The 23,153-nt window shown below is 43.6% G+C and overlaps 1 protein-coding gene across 1 annotated transcript in view; it reads left to right on the top strand.

Moving 5' to 3' along the window:
* The window catches only part of LOC138503905 (mucin-5AC-like), a 76,820-nt gene that overhangs the window by 41,977 nt on the left and 11,690 nt on the right, over positions 1 to 23,153 (top strand). Inside the window, exons 31-40 of the mRNA XM_069623990.1 lie at positions 1,627 to 8,757; positions 10,797 to 11,038; positions 12,768 to 12,942; positions 14,035 to 14,285; positions 15,626 to 15,809; positions 16,594 to 16,813; positions 17,118 to 17,296; positions 18,963 to 19,032; positions 19,607 to 19,707; positions 21,407 to 21,438. Coding sequence (XP_069480091.1) covers positions 1,627 to 8,757; positions 10,797 to 11,038; positions 12,768 to 12,942; positions 14,035 to 14,285; positions 15,626 to 15,809; positions 16,594 to 16,813; positions 17,118 to 17,296; positions 18,963 to 19,032; positions 19,607 to 19,707; positions 21,407 to 21,438 — 8,585 coding nt within the window. The remainder of the gene's footprint in view (positions 1 to 1,626; positions 8,758 to 10,796; positions 11,039 to 12,767; positions 12,943 to 14,034; positions 14,286 to 15,625; positions 15,810 to 16,593; positions 16,814 to 17,117; positions 17,297 to 18,962; positions 19,033 to 19,606; positions 19,708 to 21,406; positions 21,439 to 23,153) is intronic.

The following is a 23,153-nucleotide window of genomic DNA, read 5'->3' as shown; positions in this document are numbered from 1 at the left end:
GAGTGCATGTGTTCACTATGGGTTAGGAGGTGAGTTAACTGTCCAGTTTGAGGTCTCAGTGGGAGTTAGATAGGGGTGTCTCTTGGCCCTGCTCCTTTTTAATATATACATTCAGAAGATAATTGACGCATTAGTAAATGGCTGCCAAGACTGCCTGAAACTGGCTCTCAGTAAATGCCTGACCCCCGTTTATGTTGATTGTGCGGTCCTGGTCTCAACTATCCCGAGGGGATTAGAGAAATCCCTATCCCCTTTTTTGGGCAAATGTAATCATCTCAGACTGAAGCAGAACGTTGATAAAACCAAGTCGATGGTTTTCAGTCCTAATCATTCTAAACATAAATTGATTTGGCTAAAATTGGAAGATGTTTCAATTGAACAAGTGGACTACTTTGACTATCTCGGGGTAGGGTTCCAGGAGTATCCAGGATGGGTTTCACAGATTGATAAGTCAGGGATAACTCTCCGAAAGCTAAGTGGAGCTATCAAGTCTTATTTTGCGAGCCACAGTAGTGGTGCTGTGTCCTCGGCACTAAACCTGTATAGTAATCAGGTTATGCCAGCTGCTCTCAATGGGTCCAAGCTCTGGGGCCTTGTTAAGTTCGAACAACGGAATATGAAGGAAAACAGATTTTTAAAGCAACTGTTGTTGCCTCCAATTAGTGCTCCTTCAGCCCCTACTCATCTGGAGTATGGTATTATTCCTATAGGCACAAAGGCTATGTTTAGCCCTGCTATTTTCTGGTTGAGAGTTTGGTATCAACCAGGACTGGAAAGGTGCAGGGAGAAGTTGTCCCATTTCATGTCTCTAGACAGTGGGAACACTCTAAAGTGGTTTGCTCATCTAAAGAAAATGTTGTATGTTCTGGGCATGGGCGAGCTATGGGTCAAGCCGAGAGATAGTAATCGCTCAGCCTTGAGCAAAGCATAATTAACAGCAAGTCTGAATGCCCGTGAACAACTATGGTCAGATGCAACAAGGCACAGACTGGGTCGCAATTATTTAGCTTTTAAAACTGAGCCTGGTTTTAGGCAGTACATGGATACAATCTCCCCCCATTTGAAAGATGTTTGCATATGCGCCTGAGGCTTGGAATTTTTCCAGTGGCTATTTTTACTAATTCCTGGAAGGACGCAACGTCTGAAATATGTCCAAAGCTTGGGATAGTCAGAAAAACAGTTCTCCACTTTTTATTGATTTGTGAAAAGACCCCTGGGGTTAAGGCGTGTTTATCTTAAACTGATTTTAAGAGATGCAGGGATCCATACTTTCGATGCTGCTTTTATTTTTCTAATGTATTGTCTGTATCCCAATGTGACATTTGGAACTGCTCAGTATACCCATAGGGCATGGCTGTTAAGAAAGAAGTCCTTGATTTTATTATTTTATTAACCAGATAAGGCTGCAAGCCAAGATCTCCTTGTATTTTCGGTTTTCTTCCTTTTATAACATTTATTATGGAGAGTTAGTAATGTATTGTTTGTTTTTATTCTATACTGTATAAACATTTTAGGAGAAATGTGTGTTTTATTATCTGTATGTCTATACCGAATAAAAGTATTTTGTTGACTGACTGTAAAAAAATAGGAACAGCCCTAGTAATAGTTACTTTGTTTTCTTTGCAGCTCCAACCACAACAATCTGTGTGCGTGAAGAATGCAAGTGGTCAAAGTGGTACGATGTCAGTTATCCAAATCCAGGGATGACAAATGGCGATTTTGATACCTTCGAGAATATAAGGGCCAAGGGATACAGTGTTTGTAAAACCCCTAATGACATTCAATGCAGAGCTGAACGATTCCCCAACACACCACTAGATGAACTGGAGCAAGTAGTCACCTGCAATAAATCGCTGGGCCTAGTTTGCTACAATAAGGACCAGCATCCGCCAATCTGTTATAACTATCAAATTAGGATCCAGTGTTGTATGTATGTGCCCTGTGGCACAACTGCTCCCCCAACTACACAGCCTCCTACTACACAAGAAGAAACAACAACTTTAGAGACCACTACACATGTACCTACAACAACTACAGACAAGCATATAACAAGCACAGTAATTTCTACTACCACCTCAATAGTTACTACTCAGGCTCCTTCCACTACAGCCCCATCTACAACAGAACTTTCAACAGCATCAACATCTTGTAAGCCAAAATGCAAGTGGACTAATTGGTTTGATGTTGATGTGCCTAGCGTTGGAAGTTCAGGTGGAGACTATGAAACATATGAAAAGATCCGAGAAGCTGGACATACATTCTGTGAAAAGCCCATGGATATCGATTGTAGAGCAGAAAAATTTCCAGATCAAACTATTGATCAGAGTGGACAAATAGTGCAGTGCAATGTAACAGTTGGTCTTTTGTGTAAGAACAAGGAACAAACAGGAGAATTTAAGATGTGTCTCAACTATCAAATCAAAGTACTATGTTGTGATGACTACAGTGATTGTTCTCCCACAACTGTGATAACAGCACTACCCTCCACTACTGTTGAAACTACAACACCCACAACTCCCCCAGAAACTACCACAGTAACACAAACAACAACCACTACAACACCAAGTGCAACTTCCAAAGCAACCACTACTTCAGAAATTACAACTTCAACTACATCTCCGATACAAACTACAACCTCTGAGACCACAAAAGAAACTACGACAGAAACTACAACGCCAACAACTCCAGAACCTACCACAGCAGAAACCACAACCCCAACAACACCAGAAACCACTACAACAGAAACTACAACACCAGTGACAACCTCAACCACTACCACAACTACATTGCCAACTACAACAGAGACCACCACCTCAAAAGAAACAACTACACCAACAACAACAGAGACAACAACAACACCACCAACTACAACTACAACCACAACCCCTCCAATACCAACTACAACCTCTGAGACTACAACAGAAACTACAACTCAAACAACAACACCGGAAACTACCACTACAATTAAAACTACAACTACAACCCCAGAGCCTACAACCCCCACGACAATCTCAGAAACTACCACAACTACATTGCCAACTACAACAACAGAGACCACCACCTCAACAGAAACCACAACTCAAACAAAACCGGAAACTACCACTACAATCAAAACTGCAACTACAACCCCAGAAACTACAACCTCCATGACAATCTCAGAAACAACCACAACTACATTGCCAACTACAAAAACAGAGACCACCACCTCAACAGAAACAACTACACCAACAACAACTGAGACAACAATTGCAACAACAACACCATCAACTACAGCTTCAACCACAATCCCTCCAATACCAACTACAGCCTCTAAGACTACAACAGAAACTACAACTCAAACAACAACACCAGAAACTACAACTACAATCACAACTACAACAACCCCAGAAACTACAACCCCCACGACAATCTCAGAAACTACCACAACTACATTGCCAATTACAACAACAGAGACCACCACCTCAACAGAAACAACTACATCAACAACAACAGAGACAACAACTGCTATAACCACAAGCATTCCAATACCAATTACAACCTCTGAGACTACAACAGAAACTGCATCTCAAACAACAACGCCAGAAACAACCATTATAACTGAAACTGCAACGACCACACCAGAAACTACGACAACTACAGAAACTACAACTGCAACAACAACCTCAGTAACTACGACAATTGCACCAACAACCACAACAGTTACAACCACAATCTCAGAAACTACAAGCCCCACAACAATCTCAGAAACTACCACAAAACCACCAACTACAACGACAGAGACCACCACCACCACCTCCACAGAAACAACTACACCAACAACAACAGAGACAACCACCACAACAACTGCTACAACTCCACCTTCAACCACAACCTCTGTGATTACCACAACTACAGAAACAACAACAACCCCACCTCTAACAACAACTTCTGTGATAACTACAACCCCATCATCAACTACTTCATGTCAGCCAAAATGTCAGTGGACAAAATGGTTTGATGTTAATTTTCCTTCATCAGGAAAGAGTGGTGGAGATATCGAAACCTATGACAACATAATTGCTTCAGGAGAGAACATTTGTAAGACCCCACAGGACATCAAGTGCAGAGCTGAAAACTTTCCCGATGTGAGCATTGCTGACCTTGGACAAGTTGTTCAGTGCAATGTAACATTCGGTCTGATTTGCAGTAACAAGGAACAGATTGGAAAGGCCAAAATGTGTTACAACTATGAGATAAGTGTATTGTGCTGTGATGACTATAGCCACTGTAGAACAACACCAGCCACAACACATCTCACAACAACAATCGAAAAGACAACAACTGTAACAACAACACCATCAACGACAACCACAACCACTCCAATACCAACTACAACCTCTGAGACTACAACAGAAACTACAACTCAAACAACAACACCAGAAACTACCATTACAATTGAAACTACAACTACACCAGAAACTACCACCACACCAGAAACCGCTAAATCTACAGAAACTACAACAGGAAAAACAACATCAGCAACTACCACGATTGCACCAACAACCACCACAACAGTTACAACCACAATCTCAGAAACTACAAGCCCCACAACAATCTCAGAAACTACCACAAAACCACAAACTACAGTGACAGAAACCACCACCACCTCCACAGAAACAACTACACCAACAACAACAGAGACAACCACCACAACAACTGCTACAACTCCACCTTCAACCACAACCTCTGTTATTACTACAACTACAGAAACAACAACAACTCCATCTCCAACAACAACTTCTGTGATAACTACAACCCCATCAACAACTACTTTATGTCAGCCAAAATGTCAGTGGACAAAATGGTTTGATGTTAATTTTCCTTCATCAGGAAAGAGTGGTGGAGATATCGAAACCTATGACAACATAATTGCTTCAGGAGAGAACATTTGTAAGACCCCACTGGACATCAAGTGCAGAGCTGAAAACTTTCCCGATGTGAGCATTGCTGACCTTGGACAAGTTGTTCAGTGCAATGTAACATTCGGTCTGATTTGCAGTAACAAGGAACAGATTGGAAAGGCCAAAATGTGTTACAACTATGAGATAAGTGTATTGTGCTGTGATGACTATAGCCACTGTAGAACAACACCAGCCACAACACATCTCACAACAGTAATCGAAAAGACAACAACTGCAACATCGACATCATCAACTACAACCGCAACTACTCCAATACCAACTACAACATCTGAGACTACAACAGAAACTACTACTCAAACAACAACACCGGAAACTACCATTACAACTGAAACTGCAACAACCACACCAGAAACTATGACAACTACAGAAACTACAACTGCAACAACAACCTCAGTAACTACGACAATTGCACCAACAACCACAACAGTTACAACCACAATCTCAGAAACTACAAGCCCCACAACAATCTCAGAAACTACCACAACACCACCAACTACAACGACAGAGACCACCACCTCCACAGAAACAACTACACCAACAACAACAGAGACAACCACCACAACAACTGCTACAACTCCACCTTCAACCACAACCTCTGTGATTACCACAACTACAGAAACAACAACAACCCCACCTCTAACAACAACTTCTGTGATAACTACAACCCCATCAACAACTACTTCATGTCAGCCAAAATGTCAGTGGACAAAATGGTTTGATGTTAATTTTCCTTCATCAGGAAAGAGTGGTGGAGATATCGAAACCTATGACAACATAATTGCTTCAGGAGAGAACATTTGTAAGACCCCACTGGACATCAAGTGCAGAGCTGAAAACTTTCCCGATGTGAGCATTGCTGACCTTGGACAAGTTGTTCAGTGCAATGTAACATTCGGTCTGATTTGCAGTAACAAGGAACAGATTGGAAAGGCCAAAAGGTGTTACAACTATGAGATAAGTGTATTGTGCTGTGATGACTATAGCCACTGTAGAACAACACCAGCCACAACACATCTCACAACAGTAATCGAAAAGACAACAACTGCAACATCGACACCATCAACTACAACCACAACTACTCCAATACCAACTACAACCTCTGAGACTACAACAGAAACTACAACTCAAACAACAACACCAGAAAGTACCATTACAACTGAAACTACAACGCCCACACCAGAAACTACGACAACTACAGAAACTACAACTGCAGCAACAACCTCAGCAACTACCACAATTGCACCAACAACCACCACAGGAGTTATAACCACAATCTCAGAAACTACAAGCCCCACAACAATCTCAGAAACTACCACAACACCACCAACTACAACGACAGAGACCACCACCACCACCTCCACAGAAACAACTACACCAACAACAACAGAGACAACCACCAGACCAACTGCTACAACTCCACCTTCAACCACAACCTCTGTTATTACTACAACTACAGAAACAACAACAACTCCATCTCCAACAACAACTTCTGTGATAACTACAACCCCATCAACAACTACTTCATGTCAGCCAAAATGTCAGTGGACAAAATGGTTTGATGTTAATTTTCCTTCATCAGGAAAGAGTGGTGGAGATATCGAAACCTATGACAACATAATTGCTTCAGGAGAGAACATTTGTAAGACCCCACTGGACATTAAGTGCAGAGCTGAAAACTTTCCCGATGTGAGAATTGCTGACCTTGGACAAGTTGTTCAGTGCAATGTAACATTCGGTCTGATTTGCAGTAACAAGGAACAGATTGGAAAGGCCAAAATGTGTTACAACTATGAGATAAGTGTATTGTGCTGTGATGACTATAGCCACTGTAGAACAACACCAGCCACAACACATCTCACAACAGTAATCGAAAAGACAACAACTGCAACCTCGACACCATCAACTACAACCACAACTACTCCAATACCAACTACAACCTCTGAGACTACAACAGAAACTACAACTCAAACAACAACACCAGAAACTACCATTACAACTGAAACTACAACGCCCACACCAGAAACTACGACAACTACAGAAACTACAACTGCAGCAACGACCTCAGCAACTACCACAATTGCACCAACAACCACCACAGGAGTTATAACCACAATCTCAGAAACTACAGCCCCCACAACAATCTCAGAAACTACCACAACACCACCACCTACAACGACAGAGACCACCACAACCTCCATAGAAACAACAACACCTACAACAACAGAGACAACCACCACAACTGCTACAACTCCTCCTTCAACCACAACATCTGTTATTACTACAACTACAGAAACAACAACAACTCCATCTCCAACAACAACTTCTGTGATAACTACAACCCCATCAACAACTACTTCATGTCAGCCAAAATGTCAGTGGACAAAATGGTTTGATGTTAATTTTCCTTCATCAGGAAAGAGTGGTGGAGATATCGAAACCTATGACAACATAATTGCTTCAGGAGAGAACATTTGTAAGACCCCACTGGACATCAAGTGCAGAGCTGAAAACTTTCCCGATGTGAGCATTGCTGACCTCGGACAAGTTGTTCAGTGCAATGTAACATTCGGTCTGATTTGCAGTAACAAGGAACAGATTGGAAAGGCCAAAATGTGTTACAACTATGAGATAAGTGTATTGTGCTGTGATGACTATAGCCACTGTAGAACAACACCAGCCACAACACATCTCACAACAGTAATCAAAAAGACAACAACTGCAACATCGACACCATCAACTACAACCACAACTACTCCAATACCAACTACAACCTCTGAGATTACAACAGAAACTACAACTCAAACAACAACACCAGAAACTACCATTACAACTGAAACTACAACGCCCACACCAGAAACGACGACAACTACAGAAACTACAACTGCAGCAACAACCTCAGCAACTACCACAATTGCACCAACAACCACCACAGGAGTTATAACCACAATCTCAGAAACTACAACCCCCACAACAATCTCAGAAACTACCACAACAACACCACCTACAACGACAGAGACCACCACAACCTCCATAGAAACAACAACACCTACAACAACAGAGACAACCACCACAACTGCTACAACTCCTCCTTCAACCACAACCTCTGTAATTACAACTACAGAGACAACACCAACTCCATCTCCAACAACAACTTCTGTGATAACTACAACCCCATCTGCAACCACTTCATGCAAACCAAAATGTAAGTGGACAAAATGGTTTGATGTTAATTTTCCTTCATCAGGGAAGAGTGGTGGAGATATTGAAACCTATGACAACATAATTGCTTCAGGAGGGAACATTTGTAGGACCCCAAAGAACATCAAGTGCAGAGCTGAAAACTTTCCTCATGTAAGCATTTCTGACCTTGGGCAAGTTGTTCAGTGCAATTTAACATTTGGGCTGATCTGTAATAATCAGGATCAGACTGGAAAGCTCAAACTCTGTTATAACTATGAGATAAGTGTGCTGTGCTGTGATGACTATAGTCATTGTGCAACCACTACAGTCATTCCACCTTCCACAACCACTGGGACAACAACAACTGAAATTACCACATCTTCAACACCAGAACCTACAACTAAAAAAATAGTTACTTCCATAGCCACTACTAGCAAAGAAACTGGAATAACTATTATAACTCGACCAAAAACAACACAGGCGACTCAGCCTATTGTCAAACCTACAACAGAAAGCACAACAGCATTGAAAACGACCACTCGTTCATCCACTGCTTCTACCCCAGAAAAGACTACTGCCTGCTTCTGCCATGTCCATGACACATTCTTCAATCCAGGTAAAGATATATTATTTATGTTTTTAAATGCTAGATAAAAATGTAATCCAATTATTTAGTTATTTTCTTTAGTCCTGCTGAGGGTTTGGACAATTTTAAATTTGCTTTGGAGCATTGCAGTCCTATTGGTCAAACTATTACATTTTGATAGCACTGAAGACTAAAAATCCCCCACCGTTGTGTGCCCTTAGATTCTCTCACCTTGGTTTTAAACACTATAGTGTGCGAGAATTTTTCAAAAGAGCGCAATGAATGTAAATGCTGTATCCTCCGTGTCAGTGCAGTTGCACACAGACTGGGGCAGTAGGCATCTGAGTGTGTTCATCTGCGATGCACCAGAGTACTGCAAATTGAAGCACATCCAGATTATGAATTGCGGGGCACTTTTGAGAGGAAAATGATTGGCCCATCACACCCTCTGGTTTGCACAATTTAACACATGGATTTGAGGAGCATTCAGCAATGGTGACAAGGTTTTGGGGAAGCCATAGGATTAAGGTGGTATAGCGTGATAGACTTCAAATAGGCATGCTTGAACTACCCAAAAACGGACCAGTGAAATGTCATGTGTCACTGGTCCAAAGGTTCAGTGACATATGAAATTATGTGGGCACATTTTGGAGGAGAGAATAAGCCTTCCTCACACTTCCTCTACTCCCCAGACCCTCCGCAACCCACCAGCATTCCCAGAATACTCGACACCTTTGTGCTGCTTTTTTATACATTTCCAACGCAAGAGTGAAAGAAATAGAACACATATTTAACATGTCCCATTCCCATGAAGGGGTGTGACTCCCTCCAGTGGGGCAGTGGAATGTGGTATAGGGGATGAGGGGGATGTCAGCATCTCTTTGCTTTAAAGTACCTCATTTTGTACCCCTGAGTGAAGTCAAAACCTTCCCAGATACATGTCCAGAAAAGTTCTCATGGTTCTTGGAAGTAGAACCACCTGCAACTCGGGTGGTCTGAGTTGTGCCTGACCTTTTGTTTACCCACCCCTACTTACAAGTTGCGTAAGGACTACCGATGAGAACGCAAAGAAAAGTATATGGGGAGGAGGGATAAAAAGAATAAATGTTCATTGAAGTGGTAGACATCGCGGCAAGTGCAGCAAAGTCTGAGGAGGACTTTGTGGCCAGTAAACTAAGTGGGCATATCATTATTGGGTATGTTCATTGATTAGGGAATTACCGCACTTCCTTCCATGAGACCAAGTTTGCTCCTTTTGCTTTATCTATGTGCTCCATTGTGCTTTCCCCTAGTTACTGGCCCCTCTGTCCTCATGGATCTGCAAGTTCAAGCAGTTCGATAAGAATCTGGGCAGCAAATATGGTGCCATCTAGTAAAGCAGCGGGGGGCGATAAAGTTTTACTGCAATTCTTAGTGCGCAACCAGAATTCATAGAGCTGTTTCCCTTCTCACAAGGCCCTAAATATTAACCTTTGTTTGAACCGGCTACCTTGCACTTGACCATAATTTAATACTCTTTATGTCCCAGTTAGTTGTAGTTTGTGTATATTGTTCCTTATTAAAATGATTGGTGGTCAGCCGACACGTGTTTTGACCTCCAAGGGTATGTATGAAGGATAGTGTGGTCCAATGCGGCCATTTGTGCGTGGTTAGGAATCCTGTTGGGCTGGTGTGTATCTCCCGGATGAGATGTGGTCTTGTTGGTAAGCCTGGAGTTGATCATGTGTGCTGTTCCTGATACAAACAAACTCTACTATTAACAATAAGTGTGGGCACCACCCTCTCAACCCTGTGACCTCGCAGCAGACTAGCTAAAAATCACACCTCCAATACCTATGAAGTGGAGTGCAAGTGGATTCTAAAACCTAGCCCACAAACACTACTACCACTAAATAGTAACCATAAAACATAATTTAGATCTTTATAAAGGGTGAGCTACATAAATCATTGTTGGGGGGTTGGAAAACCTGTATTATAGCATGGGTGTGCTTCACAGCCCTTTACCTTTCAAAGATATAGTGCTTAAATAAATATGCCTAATTCACGATTCTGTCTTCGGCCTATTACAGGGGAAGTCATTTACAATAAAACGGATGCGGCCGGATGCATATTTTTTGCTGTTTGCAATACACGCTGTGAAGCTGAGCGATTCCAGGGTCCATGCCCAACACCAACACCACCACCTCCCAAGACAACTACAAAAGCTAAAAGCACAACCACCCCAGCTACAACTACCAAACAAACAAGCACTTCAACCTCGACGGCAAGGACGACTCCAACAACAACTGTCCCCGGCTGCCCCCCCAAACAGGTCTGTAAAGAGTGCAACATAGAGACTAATTTGTTTCATGAGATCAGATACCCAGTTTGTCTTGTGCTGACCTCTATCGGGCTTGCTCGCAACACTTTCCATTTGAGTGATCACTTCTGCATTTGTGAATGTGTGTGCTGTGCATGTGCACGAATGTAGCTGTTCAGAAGGATGTGGCTTCAGAAGGGTGCATCTCCACATGTGTGAGCATGTCCCAAACTCACACATGGGATGTGCTTGCAAATATGAGCAAAAGCTATTGCTTTACCTGGCGAGAGCAACATGCACAGGTGGTTCAAACGGACCTGTCTGTACAACATCAAAACGCTGGACTGTGATGGCACCCACTGCAGTCGCAAGTTCCTTTCTTATCCCATCATTTATTTTTTTTCAATTTAGAATTGTTTATCTTTTGTGCTCTTCGTGGTGAATTGTGCTTAGACCTGGGGCCTACAGATGTCGGCAGCGTCCTGTCCTTCCGCCATGTGAAGGCTTCCTAAAGTCAGCCAGTGAATACCTGAGCATGTTACTTAGGTACTGAAAGGGTGTGGGTAGGGTAGTGGCCCACTGCTCACATTTATTGTATCCCTTTTGAGATGGGCACAAGCCTGATGTGCATATATTGTTTCCCCTTCTGTAATAACTGGACAGGTGAAGAACGATGGTCTGGAGGGTTGCCAAGAGCAATGCCAGAGGTTCAGATTAATACTAAGGCTTCCATCCATCACCCATTTTGTTCTGCTATTGTCACCACGAGTGGGATGGGTATGCCCAAACGTAAGTCCCGTGCCTGCTAGACCTAGAGACCCAAGCTCCTCCTCACCGATGAGGCCCAACAAGGCCGAAACATGTTTGGGGATGCCTGTGGTTGCAGGCTAGACTGCCCTTTTGGGATGGGCCCAAGCATGATTTGCATATGGTTGTTCCCCTTTTCTAATGTCTTGGGTGGTGAAGAACAATGGTTTGGAGGGTTGCCCAGAGCAATGCCAGAGGTTAAGATTAATTTTAAACCTTCCAGCCATCTACCCTTTTGTTCAGCTGCCCACATAAACCTGTACGTCTCTGAGCAGACCTGAGCAGTCCAAGATTTCTGTTGCACGCAAAGGTTCAGGTCTATGTGAATCTGTGCCTTTTTTGTACATATTCCTCTGCTGCTTTGTTGTACGTATTCCTCTGCTGTTCTAATTTCTGCACTATAACATTTTGGCATAGGAATTTAGAAGCCAGAATTCGATATAAGACTCAATCAAAATATGAATGAAAGTGAGTTGCTCTGCCTCCGGCGGAAAATAAACCACAACGCCCTAGGACACAGGTTTTGCAGTTCTGGACTTTAATTAGGCTTTGATTGCTATGCATTATCATTGGCAGTGAGCCATGCAAAAGTGGACGTTTTTGGCAGAATGAATGACTACCTACTTAGTGAAATATGTGCCTATTTAGTCCTATTGAATATGGAAAAGCTAGTTTATGGTTGCAACTATACTGTGTAACAATCTACGCATATCATAAAATCCTCAGCCAAACTGATAGGACAAACGTAACCACCCATATCATCTCAGCTCTCTGGATCCTCTCAGAACAGTCATGTGATCCGCTCCCAAACCCTAACATCCACCTGGCAAGTGTGGGCAGCGCATGGTGGTGGACCCACTCATTCAGAATTGTACGCTCAACCTGGAGATTTTTGAGTGGGAGCTAACTGTTCGTCTAACTCTCCCCATTTCAGGTCAACGAGACTTGGATCATTAATAACTGCACTGTGGCAACGTGTCGGGGCAACAACGTGGTGACTATTGAGCCTGTGAAATGCCCAGAGGTGAAGACAGTGACTTGTGAGAGCGGCTTCCCGCCCATCAAGGTTTACAGTGATGATGGCTGCTGTTATCACTACGAGTGCGAATGTAAGAACTACACCTAGATAGCTATCCCTTGCACAGTATGCGACTTTGTTTGCTAAAACACTACATTTGTTTTGGACAACTCTCCAACTGTTCTCTTGTTTTAGCTTTGTCATGTCACAAATACTTCAAATTAAATCATAGAAATCATTACTGATCTTCTCACAGTCAATCAGAATGTTCAGAATGCAGTCAATAACTACTGGTAGTGTCTGCACGCCTGACATTCTGACTACATAGACAACCAGAGGAACAACAGAACACATTTCTCAGAAAGAAAGAGCATAGTAATTCTGCAGCAAGATTTATTTTAACAAGGCATTCCTGTTGGAGAATCTTCTTTTTTTAAACAGCACTACAATATGACAGTCAATAACCTAATTTTACACACCATTATGAAAGCTTAGTTAAATCATGGAATATTTTTTTCACATTTGTAAAGAAAAACTGTTCTCTAAACATTGCACTTAATGCAAGCTAATGGTAAAACTGTTCCATTAGAACCAATTTACAATTTATAAAGCCATGCTGGTTATTTAAATATTACAAAATATACTTGAATATAATTTCCTAACATAGTTTGCATGCTTTACTCACTAATAACCCAACATGGTTTACTTCACCAGCACAAGTTCAAAACCTCTATTGCTCTTACGACAATGTGCTTGCAGCCCCATACACTATAGGTGGGGTCATTATCACTTGGGATAATGACCCTTCCTCAAATTATTCCGCAATAATGGCACCTGCCTCCGTCCACAAGGTTAAAGAAACATTTGCATAATCAACCATTTTGAGATATGCATTCAACACAGCTCGATCAGTTTCAAGAAAATGTCATTGGGACATCATCCTGTCAAATCTTCTTGTGTAGCATTCAAGCCTGATCCCTTTTTCTAATAGTCCAAGCATATATATTATACATCTTTATTTCATCAAATAGTGATAGTGTAATGCACAGGAAACTACTATTAGTAGTTGACGTCTATTGGCAAATATTTAATTGCATTATGGCAACTCTGCACAAATATGCAGACTATATGAATTGCATGTTGGTTTCCTTGAACCCTAACTCTCATCTTCTCTTTACACCAGGTGTCTGCAGTGGCTGGGGCGATCCCCACTATATCACCTTTGATGGGACCTATTACACGTTCCTGGACAACTGCACCTACACCCTGGTGAAGCAGATCACTCCCCGATACGACAACTTCCACATCCTAATTGACAACTACTTCTGTAATGCAGAGGATGGCCTTTCCTGCCCCCAGTCCCTTTACATCTTCTACCGCTCTAACGAAGTCATGCTGACCAGGATGGTTTACAAGGGGAAGATGACCAACAGGGTGAGTAATCCTCTGTTACTATAAGTACATCACATTCAATACGTACTTGATCTACAGAACTGCTATTTTGAAATTAGCAGTCTGGCCACATTAGCAGGTGTTCCAAAAGCAAATGATTTACAGAAACTGTTTCAAAACAAGATGTGTTGGAAAGGAGCACAACTTAAAGGGATTGACCAACGTCAACATAGTTAAGAAGGCATAATCTTTAATAGAACCCTGGAAGGGGGAGCTGACCAATCAGGCTGCTCAGAACGTGGGTTCTATTGTATAGTACAAGCCGGCGTTCCGAGTCAGTGGGCCCTCCCCTTTCCTTCCCCACTCCCCCTTCACCCTCACCTCTTGGCAACCGTTTAGTTCCCTACACAGGTTCTAATGGTGAAAAAGAAACGCACCATTGCTGCTTGGTGTCGGCCCACACAGTGCTGTGCCCCGTTTTCAATGTTGATGACGTCACAGCCATCAATGGTGAAAACTGACTGCACTGCGCGGGGCCATGCAGCAAAGGTCAGTTTTTAAAAAAGACACCATTAGCACCTGTGTAGGAAACTACACAGGTGCTAATGGCGATATACCACGAGGCGGTGGGCCAACCCTGTCGGTAACGACAGCGCAACCCTCATTAATGGCCCCTTCTTCACTCAGGTTGTTAACTTGGGCAGCGGGAGATTACCAATAGGGTCGCCTGCCACCTCGAGGTATCCCCTCATTAAGCCAGGGATTAGGCAATGGTAAAACAGACTTCTAAAAGTGAGTCTGGATGGCATTCGTAAGGCATGGATCTCAGTGTCCGAAATCCAGGATCCTGTTTCTGAGACCAAGGTCATGGACACAAGTGTATGTTTCCTGTGAATATGTGCTTTCACAAATTTCTTTCCTCACACCGTAGAGCTGTGGTATTGTCAAGTGTGTTTTAACATGAAACATGTCTACCTTACTACTCATAACATGGTTCTTCTAAAGCAGGGCTGCGGTTATCTGCCAAGGATTTTAAGATTGTCAGAGGTTAAGATTGTCATGTTTCAATGGGGCATCGATTTTTAGAGCGCCCCCACTGAAGGGTAAAGAGGTCCTTTTGAATTGTAATATGGTACTTTTGGTGGGTAGACACACCAAATGTCACAAACTTATTCTTATTTGGATTAAGCTTGATTTTAAAGGTAGCAGAAGTAAGAAGAACTACATCAGCAATTCCGAGACTGTGTCTAATGTCGCGACATAAGACAGGGAGGGGATTGTGCAGCCCTACTCATACACCTTGTCAGCTGTAAAGGTTTTTTGACTAGCCAGGCAGTTTTTTGTTTTTTTTGTTAACAATATGTTACATTATATTTCTTCAGATAAGGTTCAACAAGGAGTGGGTGATCCCGGGCTTTACCAAAAATGGCATTTCAATATCTTCGGCTGGCATCAACATGATCGTTCAGATCGCTGAAATTAACGCCTACGTCTCCTTCAGCGGCATGATCTTCGTGGTGAAACTCCCATTCAGCATGTTCGGGTACAACACGGAAGGCCAGTGCGGTAAGTGGCAGTACAGCATTAGGTACATCCCCCCAGAACTCGTGTAGAAGGTACGGGGCATGACACACTCACCTCCACGCACTCACTGTTTTCTTTGGGAGGGTGAAAGCAGGTGAAAGGCCCTGATTGTGCATTATTCTTTTCACGTGAAGGAACAGAATGTAAATTGGAGTGGAATTCCTGCAAGAAACTCAAGGTCATCTAAACCCACTGTTCTACAGGAAATCCTTGTGCTTTGATGGTTCAATCTTCTCAATCTCAACCAGGGTGGGGGGTGGAGGAGTGGGAAGTTGAGAGGAAAGTGGATGTTCTCAGATTCAAAATCAAGCCATCATATACTGAATGTTGTTTACCTGGCATGGCAGTCACCTAATCATCTCCTGTTCTACACCTGTCAGACGCATCCTCTGCTTGCTTCTTTTGCTATGTGCCATGATTCCTCTTTGGACTTGGCATTGCAATCTCCTGGAATCCTTTTAGAGGCGTCCATATGAGTCACGTGACTAACTCTACTTTAGCCCAGCTGACATTCTGTCCAAATCATTTTAGAGGGCAACTATATGAGTCATGTGACTAACTCTACTTCAGCTCAACTGACATTTTGGCAGGAGGCCATTTTGACTTAGACCATTATTGATAAAACTTGATATTTCAAAAGGCTGAAACTAGCTTGCTAGATAAAACATTGGTAAACTGATGGCTTCATTTGTGAGTGCTCGGTCTGCTTCTAAAGTGTAACGTCACACAAAGCATGATTGTTTCTGTCTCCATATGGCCATTACAGGCACCTGCAGCAATAACAAGAAAGATGACTGCCGCTTGCCTAATGGCCAGATTGTTGCCGACTGCTCACAGATGGCACCTCACTGGAAGGTCAACGTGACGGAAAAGCCGTACTGCAATGTGCCCCCACCACTACCCAAACCAACATCTCTACCCACTAAGGTGCCACCAACTAAAGCACCCTGCAAAACACCGGAACTTTGCAAAGTCATCATGAGCGAGTAAGTTTGGTGCGCCCCATGGATGAGCGAATGGCATGTTACCTACATTTTCAAAGCAACTACAGTCACTGAATCCTTGTTTTCTTGAAATTCTCCTTTTCTCCATCCTGGTAATAAACTATTCAATTGAGAAGGGAGGCCTCAGGGACACAATGCCAGGTGTGCACATTGCTAAAGAGGTGGAAGGAGGTGCTTAGACACCCCCGCCATCCTTAGCGTCAGCATTGTGCTCAGAGTTGGAGGGGTTGGCGAAGGTTTTGCCCCTGTTGGTACTAATGAAGCTTCCTGGTGCTTGCATTTGCAGTGTCTTCGCTGACTGCCATGCATTGGTGCCTCCTGAGTCCTTTTACGAGGGCTGCATTTTTGATGGCTGCCGAATCAGCAATGTGTCTGTGCAGTGTTCCAGCCTGGAGATTTATGCGTCCCTGTGCATCTCAAATGGCGTCTGCCTCGACTGGAGGAGCAAAGTGAACGGGCAATGCCGTAAGTCTACCGAAAGAGTGAGGCAGTTGGTTAGGCAATTCGGAATACATGTCCACGGGTTTAAATGCTAGAGCATTCCTCCCTCATTGGTCAGACTCTAGCCATTTCTTGTCTGAACCATATGGAAGGGACACCCAAAGTTGCCATGTTTCATTGCAGCTTTAAGATGCGTTCATTGGGAGGTTGTATGTGCTGCAAGTCCTGGCTTAGACAATAATCCATTGACTTTGTTTAAAGAACCCCGCCATAGATCTCTTCCATGCTGTGTTTATAACAGGAATGCTGCACAGTGTTGTGCAAGATATAACACTCCTAATACATGAATGTTCGCCACTGACTTTTCCTGTCCTTGTTTGGGTAATGATGTAAGCCTAGCCTCTGTGAACTACCAGTGTAGAGTTAGTGGTTCTTCAGTGATTGAGTGAGTGAATGTAGGTTGAATACACTTGGTGCACAACCAGAGCATCCGTTTTAGGTGGCTGTGCACCAGGGATGATACTCGTTTTGCCTAAACAGAGCATACTTGTCTGCTTTGTGTTCTGCAGGTTTTCCCACCCAGGATAACTTGGTATTTTCTTTAACATCTTGTGTAATGCATGGGTTGTAATGTGTTTATGGTTGATGGTGAATAGAGGGCTTTCCCAAAATATTTTGTGTAACATTTTGACCGAGCGACCACAGCACCTACGGAACTGCGAGTATCAGCCCCTTCTCTTGGTCCGGCCTCACTGCCCGGCCACGCTGAGTAGCAGCAAAACAACCAGGTTCAGTCTCTCCAGAAAATGTGCAGAACCCTCCAGGATGGAACTCTGGTTGTATTTCAAGAACTTATCCATGCATGAAGTACTTACACAATGTAAGTACATTAAACTGTGCTCTGTGTAAGGCCTCTTAGCAATGCTCTGCTAGGCAATATTATGGTTAATAGACACATATCCCACCATTCATTACAATGGGCCTCATTACGACCCTGGCGGATTTTTTCCGCCATGGCGCAAAGTCCCTTTACGCCATGGCGGATGGCGGACTTACCGCCCCATTCCGAGGTCGGCGGGGCGGTAAGTCCCCATTGACCCATTTACCCTTCCCCATTCCCATTTCGGCCCCATAGGGCTCAATGGGAGTGGGGAAGGTGTTAATTACGCCACCGTACACTACGGTGGCGTAATTAACACCGAGGTCCCATAGTGCCATGGATTTTTACGCCCGCAAAAAGCGGGCGGAAAAGTGACCATGGCGCTCTGGGAACTCGTAGTTGGCGGTAAGGGGTCGGCGCAGCTAACGCTGGCGCAAACCCCTTACCGCCAGGGTCCTAATGAGGCCCAATGTGTCTTCCCCATAGAGCAACATGATAAGGGTATGACCACAATTCCTAAACCTAGAGGAGTTTACTGATTCGGGATCATATTTTCCTTACACAAACACAAAACATCTCATGTGCGAAGAAGTCTCAGATGTAATTGTAACAGCTTTTTGGGATTTATACCAGCCCAGTTTTTAAGCCCGAGTATGGGATTCGAACCTATGCTGCAATGCATTGTCTTGCTTACACGACAAATGCCTTGTTCCTGAGCTATCCTCCGAACCTGCAGAGGCTAAGATAAGGGCTGTTATTTATATACATGTCTTTCACCTGTGACTATATCCTTTCCTCCCTCGAACACAGCATACACGTGTCCAAAAGGCCAGGTGTACAACGCATGTGGTCCTTCACAGCCAGCAACATGTGATTCCAAGTAAGTAACAGGAACTGACAGAGCAAATCTTTCGATGGAACCATGTTATTATCTTATGTGTATGTCTTTTTGCATTCTCTCCCCTCATCATTAGCCCATGCCAAATGTTCATCAATTTCACCTGGCCCACTTACTCTCACTCAGCTTTTCTAGTATTTCCTCATTTCCTCATTGCACATCTCCTCCTTTTTGCCACCCCTGTTCTCATACTGTGTGGAATATCGCCTCTAGTAGAATGGACTGTTCCTGAACCGATACAATCCACAGTTCAAGCTAAGGGCGCCTATGTCCCTCCTGAATTCCCATAAGAATCCATTGTAGGCCCCACCCTCTGCCGCAGTTAAGTGCTATAAACTGGAAACTGGTGAACAAGCAGCTGCCTTAGCTGCAGCTTTCCAGTGATTATGCATGGATTGTAAGTCTTAACTGTTGTAAAATGCCCTGATAAAGCACGTGGTATTTCTACTGCTGAAAATGCAGCATTGATTTAGAAATGCTGTTGTTCACGTCGACCCTCCCTGGTGCACAGAAGGGAAATAACCATGTCACTTGCCTCGCACTTTCTCTACTGAAGAGCTGATGTCCAGACGCCCAATGCTATCAGTGAAGGATGCTACTGTGAACCGGGAACCACCCTCTTCAATTCATACACGGATGTCTGTGTGCCCAAGTGCTGTAAGTATCTGATCAACACAGTGTGATTGGCGTGCATGATAGAAGGCCGTCAATAGCAGCAGCGCGCATAGTCCAGTGCATACTAAGCAACAGAGCACAGAGCGCCCACAGCACGGCAATGCACCGGGATCATTGTCACGCCACAGGCGGGGTGGGAGCCTGGAGGTGTGCTGCCTGGGGCAAAGTGAGGTTCAGGAGGCTCTTTCCGTGATAATGGGGCAGGATTGGCTGCTTGGCACACAGATGGTGCTGTTATTTATCTGTTGGCTGCCGGTTGGTTACCCTGCCACCCAGAAAATAGTGACTTTGCAGTAATAGAGAGGGCTGCTCTACTACCACAGCTGGGAGTGAAAGAATGTGAAAGTAATTTCTCAGGAAAATAGCTGGTGGGTCCAAATGGGCTAGTGTTGTTATGCATTAAATGCACATCTGGGGGTTCCATTTTCCATTAACGTGGATGTTTTATTTCAATTGAAGCCAGCAAAGCCCCCTACTTCGACATCCTACGGTTGTGGTTCTCCGTCCATTTTTGCACTCCGAATTCGCAGTCCCTCTTGCTCGATTAGTCCCAAAATAAGTAGCAAATTGCAGCTGCGGAGTTATGGGCGAGGGCAGAGGCCTACGTAACGGATGGCTGGTAGGAAGGAAGGGTAAATGCCCAGTGATTACCCTTAAAGGATGTGTTCAGAGAGCATGAGTTCTAAACGGCAATACAGTGCTTCTATACAAACAAGCAGCCATCCTCCCTCCACGCATTCTCCTCCTGTCTTTGTATGTGATAAAACTGTCCACATGCTCTCAGTTTTCCCGTGAATTTCCTTAACCCTTCCAACAGGCCAAGGCCTGGATAGCCCAGGTGGTGTACCACCAGGTCACCTCACGGAAAAGACAACCCGCTTTGAAACCACGGCGGCAGTGATTTGGTGCAACATAAGAACAGATAATCATAACATGTGGATTTTGTAGTACTTTGACAAGACCGAGATGTCATTACGACCCAGGCGCTAATTGCGCCAACTTTACCACCATGGTGTAAACTACGTTTACACCATGGTGGATGGCGGAATTTACCGCCCCATTCCAAGGTGAGTGGGGCGGTAAATCCCCATTTCCCATTTTCCCTTCCCCATTCCCATTTTTGCCCCATAGGGCATAATGGGAGTGGGGAAGGCGCTAATTACGCCACCGTAAATTACGGTGGCGTAATTAGCATCATGGCAGGTTAGCGCCATGGATTTTAACGGCTGCTAAGAGCAGCCGTTAAAATCAGAATAGGCGTTAAGGATTAACGACGACGTTAACCCTTAACGCCTGGGTCGTAATCTGCATGAAGTCCCCGTGTGCAGTATGAGGAAGCACACCTTTTTGTTGTCTGGATTGCACAGCTCTGCTATCTACAGGGCTTTCGTGAGCACAGTGTGGGCCGGCAGTGGCTCATTGCATGCTTATATTGAAAGTAAGCGTTAGCCTTTTCACTGAAATGAGGACATATATGTCCTAAATGTCATAGGAACTCATTAAAGAGGTGGCAGTGTTAAATCATCTGGAGTAGGACGTTTTCTCCATAATTAGTGCCTTTAAATGTGCAATATACCAATTTACCACTCAGCCTTCGAAGATAATTGTTTGCTGAAAATCCTCCTGCAAATAATTAACTGAAACAAATGATAGTAACTCCACGACTCTGTCTTGTTTTCAGCTTGCGTTGGCCCTGACGGAATGCCCAAACTGGTGAGTGATGTTATTTCCATGTTCCTTTTGCTCTGCTGCTCCTACTCCCTGCTGCTCGAATACTCTTGGAATTCCGGGGAATAATAGCTGGATGTGTGACAGGATGCAGCATGGCTCAGCATTGCTTGACTGGATATTCCTTCTGCCTAGCGCACTGGCAGTAGTGCTTCTCAGCACTAGTGCAACTTAGTCCATGTTTAGAGCAGATTCAACTTGTATCATTTCGCGGAACACACTAATCATAGATCCATTTTTTATTTATTTATTACTTTGTTACACGCCCAGACCCTAGGGTATCACGGCGTGGTTACAGACATCTTAGAATTGATTTACAGTATTCACTTACATAATTATAGATAGACAGAGTTACAAGGTAAAACATTGTTGCAGAGACTTTTAACATACATAGGAAGAAAAAAATACAGACATAATGATTATTTACAAAATGAGGCTCAGCCCACCTTAATGAGGGCGTCTATCTAGACCTCGGCGGTTAGCTAGACATCAGGGGGTAGACTAAGGTGACATTTGCATTGGTATACTAGGATTGGTTGAAAAGCCAGGTTTTTTGTGATTTTTTTGAAGGCAGAGAAGGAGTCCTCATTTTTTAAGTTCAATGGGAGGGAGTTCCAGTGTTTGGGGGCCATGACTTGGAAGCTACTACCCCCTGCTCTGGAGCTTTTGAAGTGAGGAACAAGGAGGAGCGCATTGTTGTTGGATCTGAGCATTCTAAAGGATTCTTTTTTCATAATGGCGTTCATGTGGATGGGGGATTTTTTGGCGATACATTTGTGGGAGACACACAAGGTTTTGAATATGATTCTAGCCTTGATGGGTAACCAGTGGGTCTCCCTCCTAATGTTGGAGATATGGTCAGTCTTTTTTATTCCTAGGGCTGCCAGTAATGCTTTGTTTTGCATTAGTTGTAGTTTATTTGGATTGGTGTTGGAGGTCCCAATAAAAGGCATTCTCCATCTGACATTGCATCCCCTTTAAACAGTAGCTGATGCTTCCGCGCAGGTGATTGAGACAGTGAGTTGAATGAGGTCTTTAAGGGACATGCACAGTGAGGGGGATAGCTCAGGGGCAACATGTTTGTCTTGGAAGCAAGACGCTGCTGTGCATCACAGGTTCAAATCCTAATCCTGTGCTTAAAAAAAACAATCTCTGGTATTAAGTGCTTTATAAAGAACAATTATAATAATGTGTAGTCACACAGAGAGAGAGTCACGTGTGGTGCTTAACACTTTGCAGAAACATACTGAAGCACCAGCCTAGAAGTGGGATTCCCCTCTCCCCAAGTCTGTTTTTTCTGGAGTTGGGATTCCTAAACCCATGTGTTTTGAGTCTAGGAGGATTTGTAACCACAAGACAGAGTTATATCAGCATTACCTGCCCTGTGAGCTTTTGAAGGTAACATTGGTGGGTAGTGGGCATTCAGTTAATTTATCAATCACATTGAATATCTGCTATTTCTACAACTCAAAGCAATCGATTTGAGTGGAAAGATGGAAAAACATTTAAAACAGAGTCCCCGTAAAACAGGCTGACAGTATTGTTTGCTGATTTAGTGACGCAAGCCATTACTATCCTCTATGCCGGCCAGAAGCTGGCCAGCCATAGAGACAATGCTAGAGTATTACTGACAATGTGTGGTTGCCAAATATGGATGTTGCTGGATCAAAGATAATGGATACATGACAGCAGCAAACTTG

Source organism: Ambystoma mexicanum, chromosome 11 (genome assembly GCF_040938575.1).
Source record: "Ambystoma mexicanum isolate Mex_15411 chromosome 11, UKY_AmexF1_1, whole genome shotgun sequence".
Classification (NCBI taxonomy): domain Eukaryota; kingdom Metazoa; phylum Chordata; class Amphibia; order Caudata; family Ambystomatidae; genus Ambystoma; species Ambystoma mexicanum.
The sequence above is the reverse complement of the archived record's forward strand: the minus strand, read 5'-3'. Positions and strand labels throughout refer to the sequence as shown.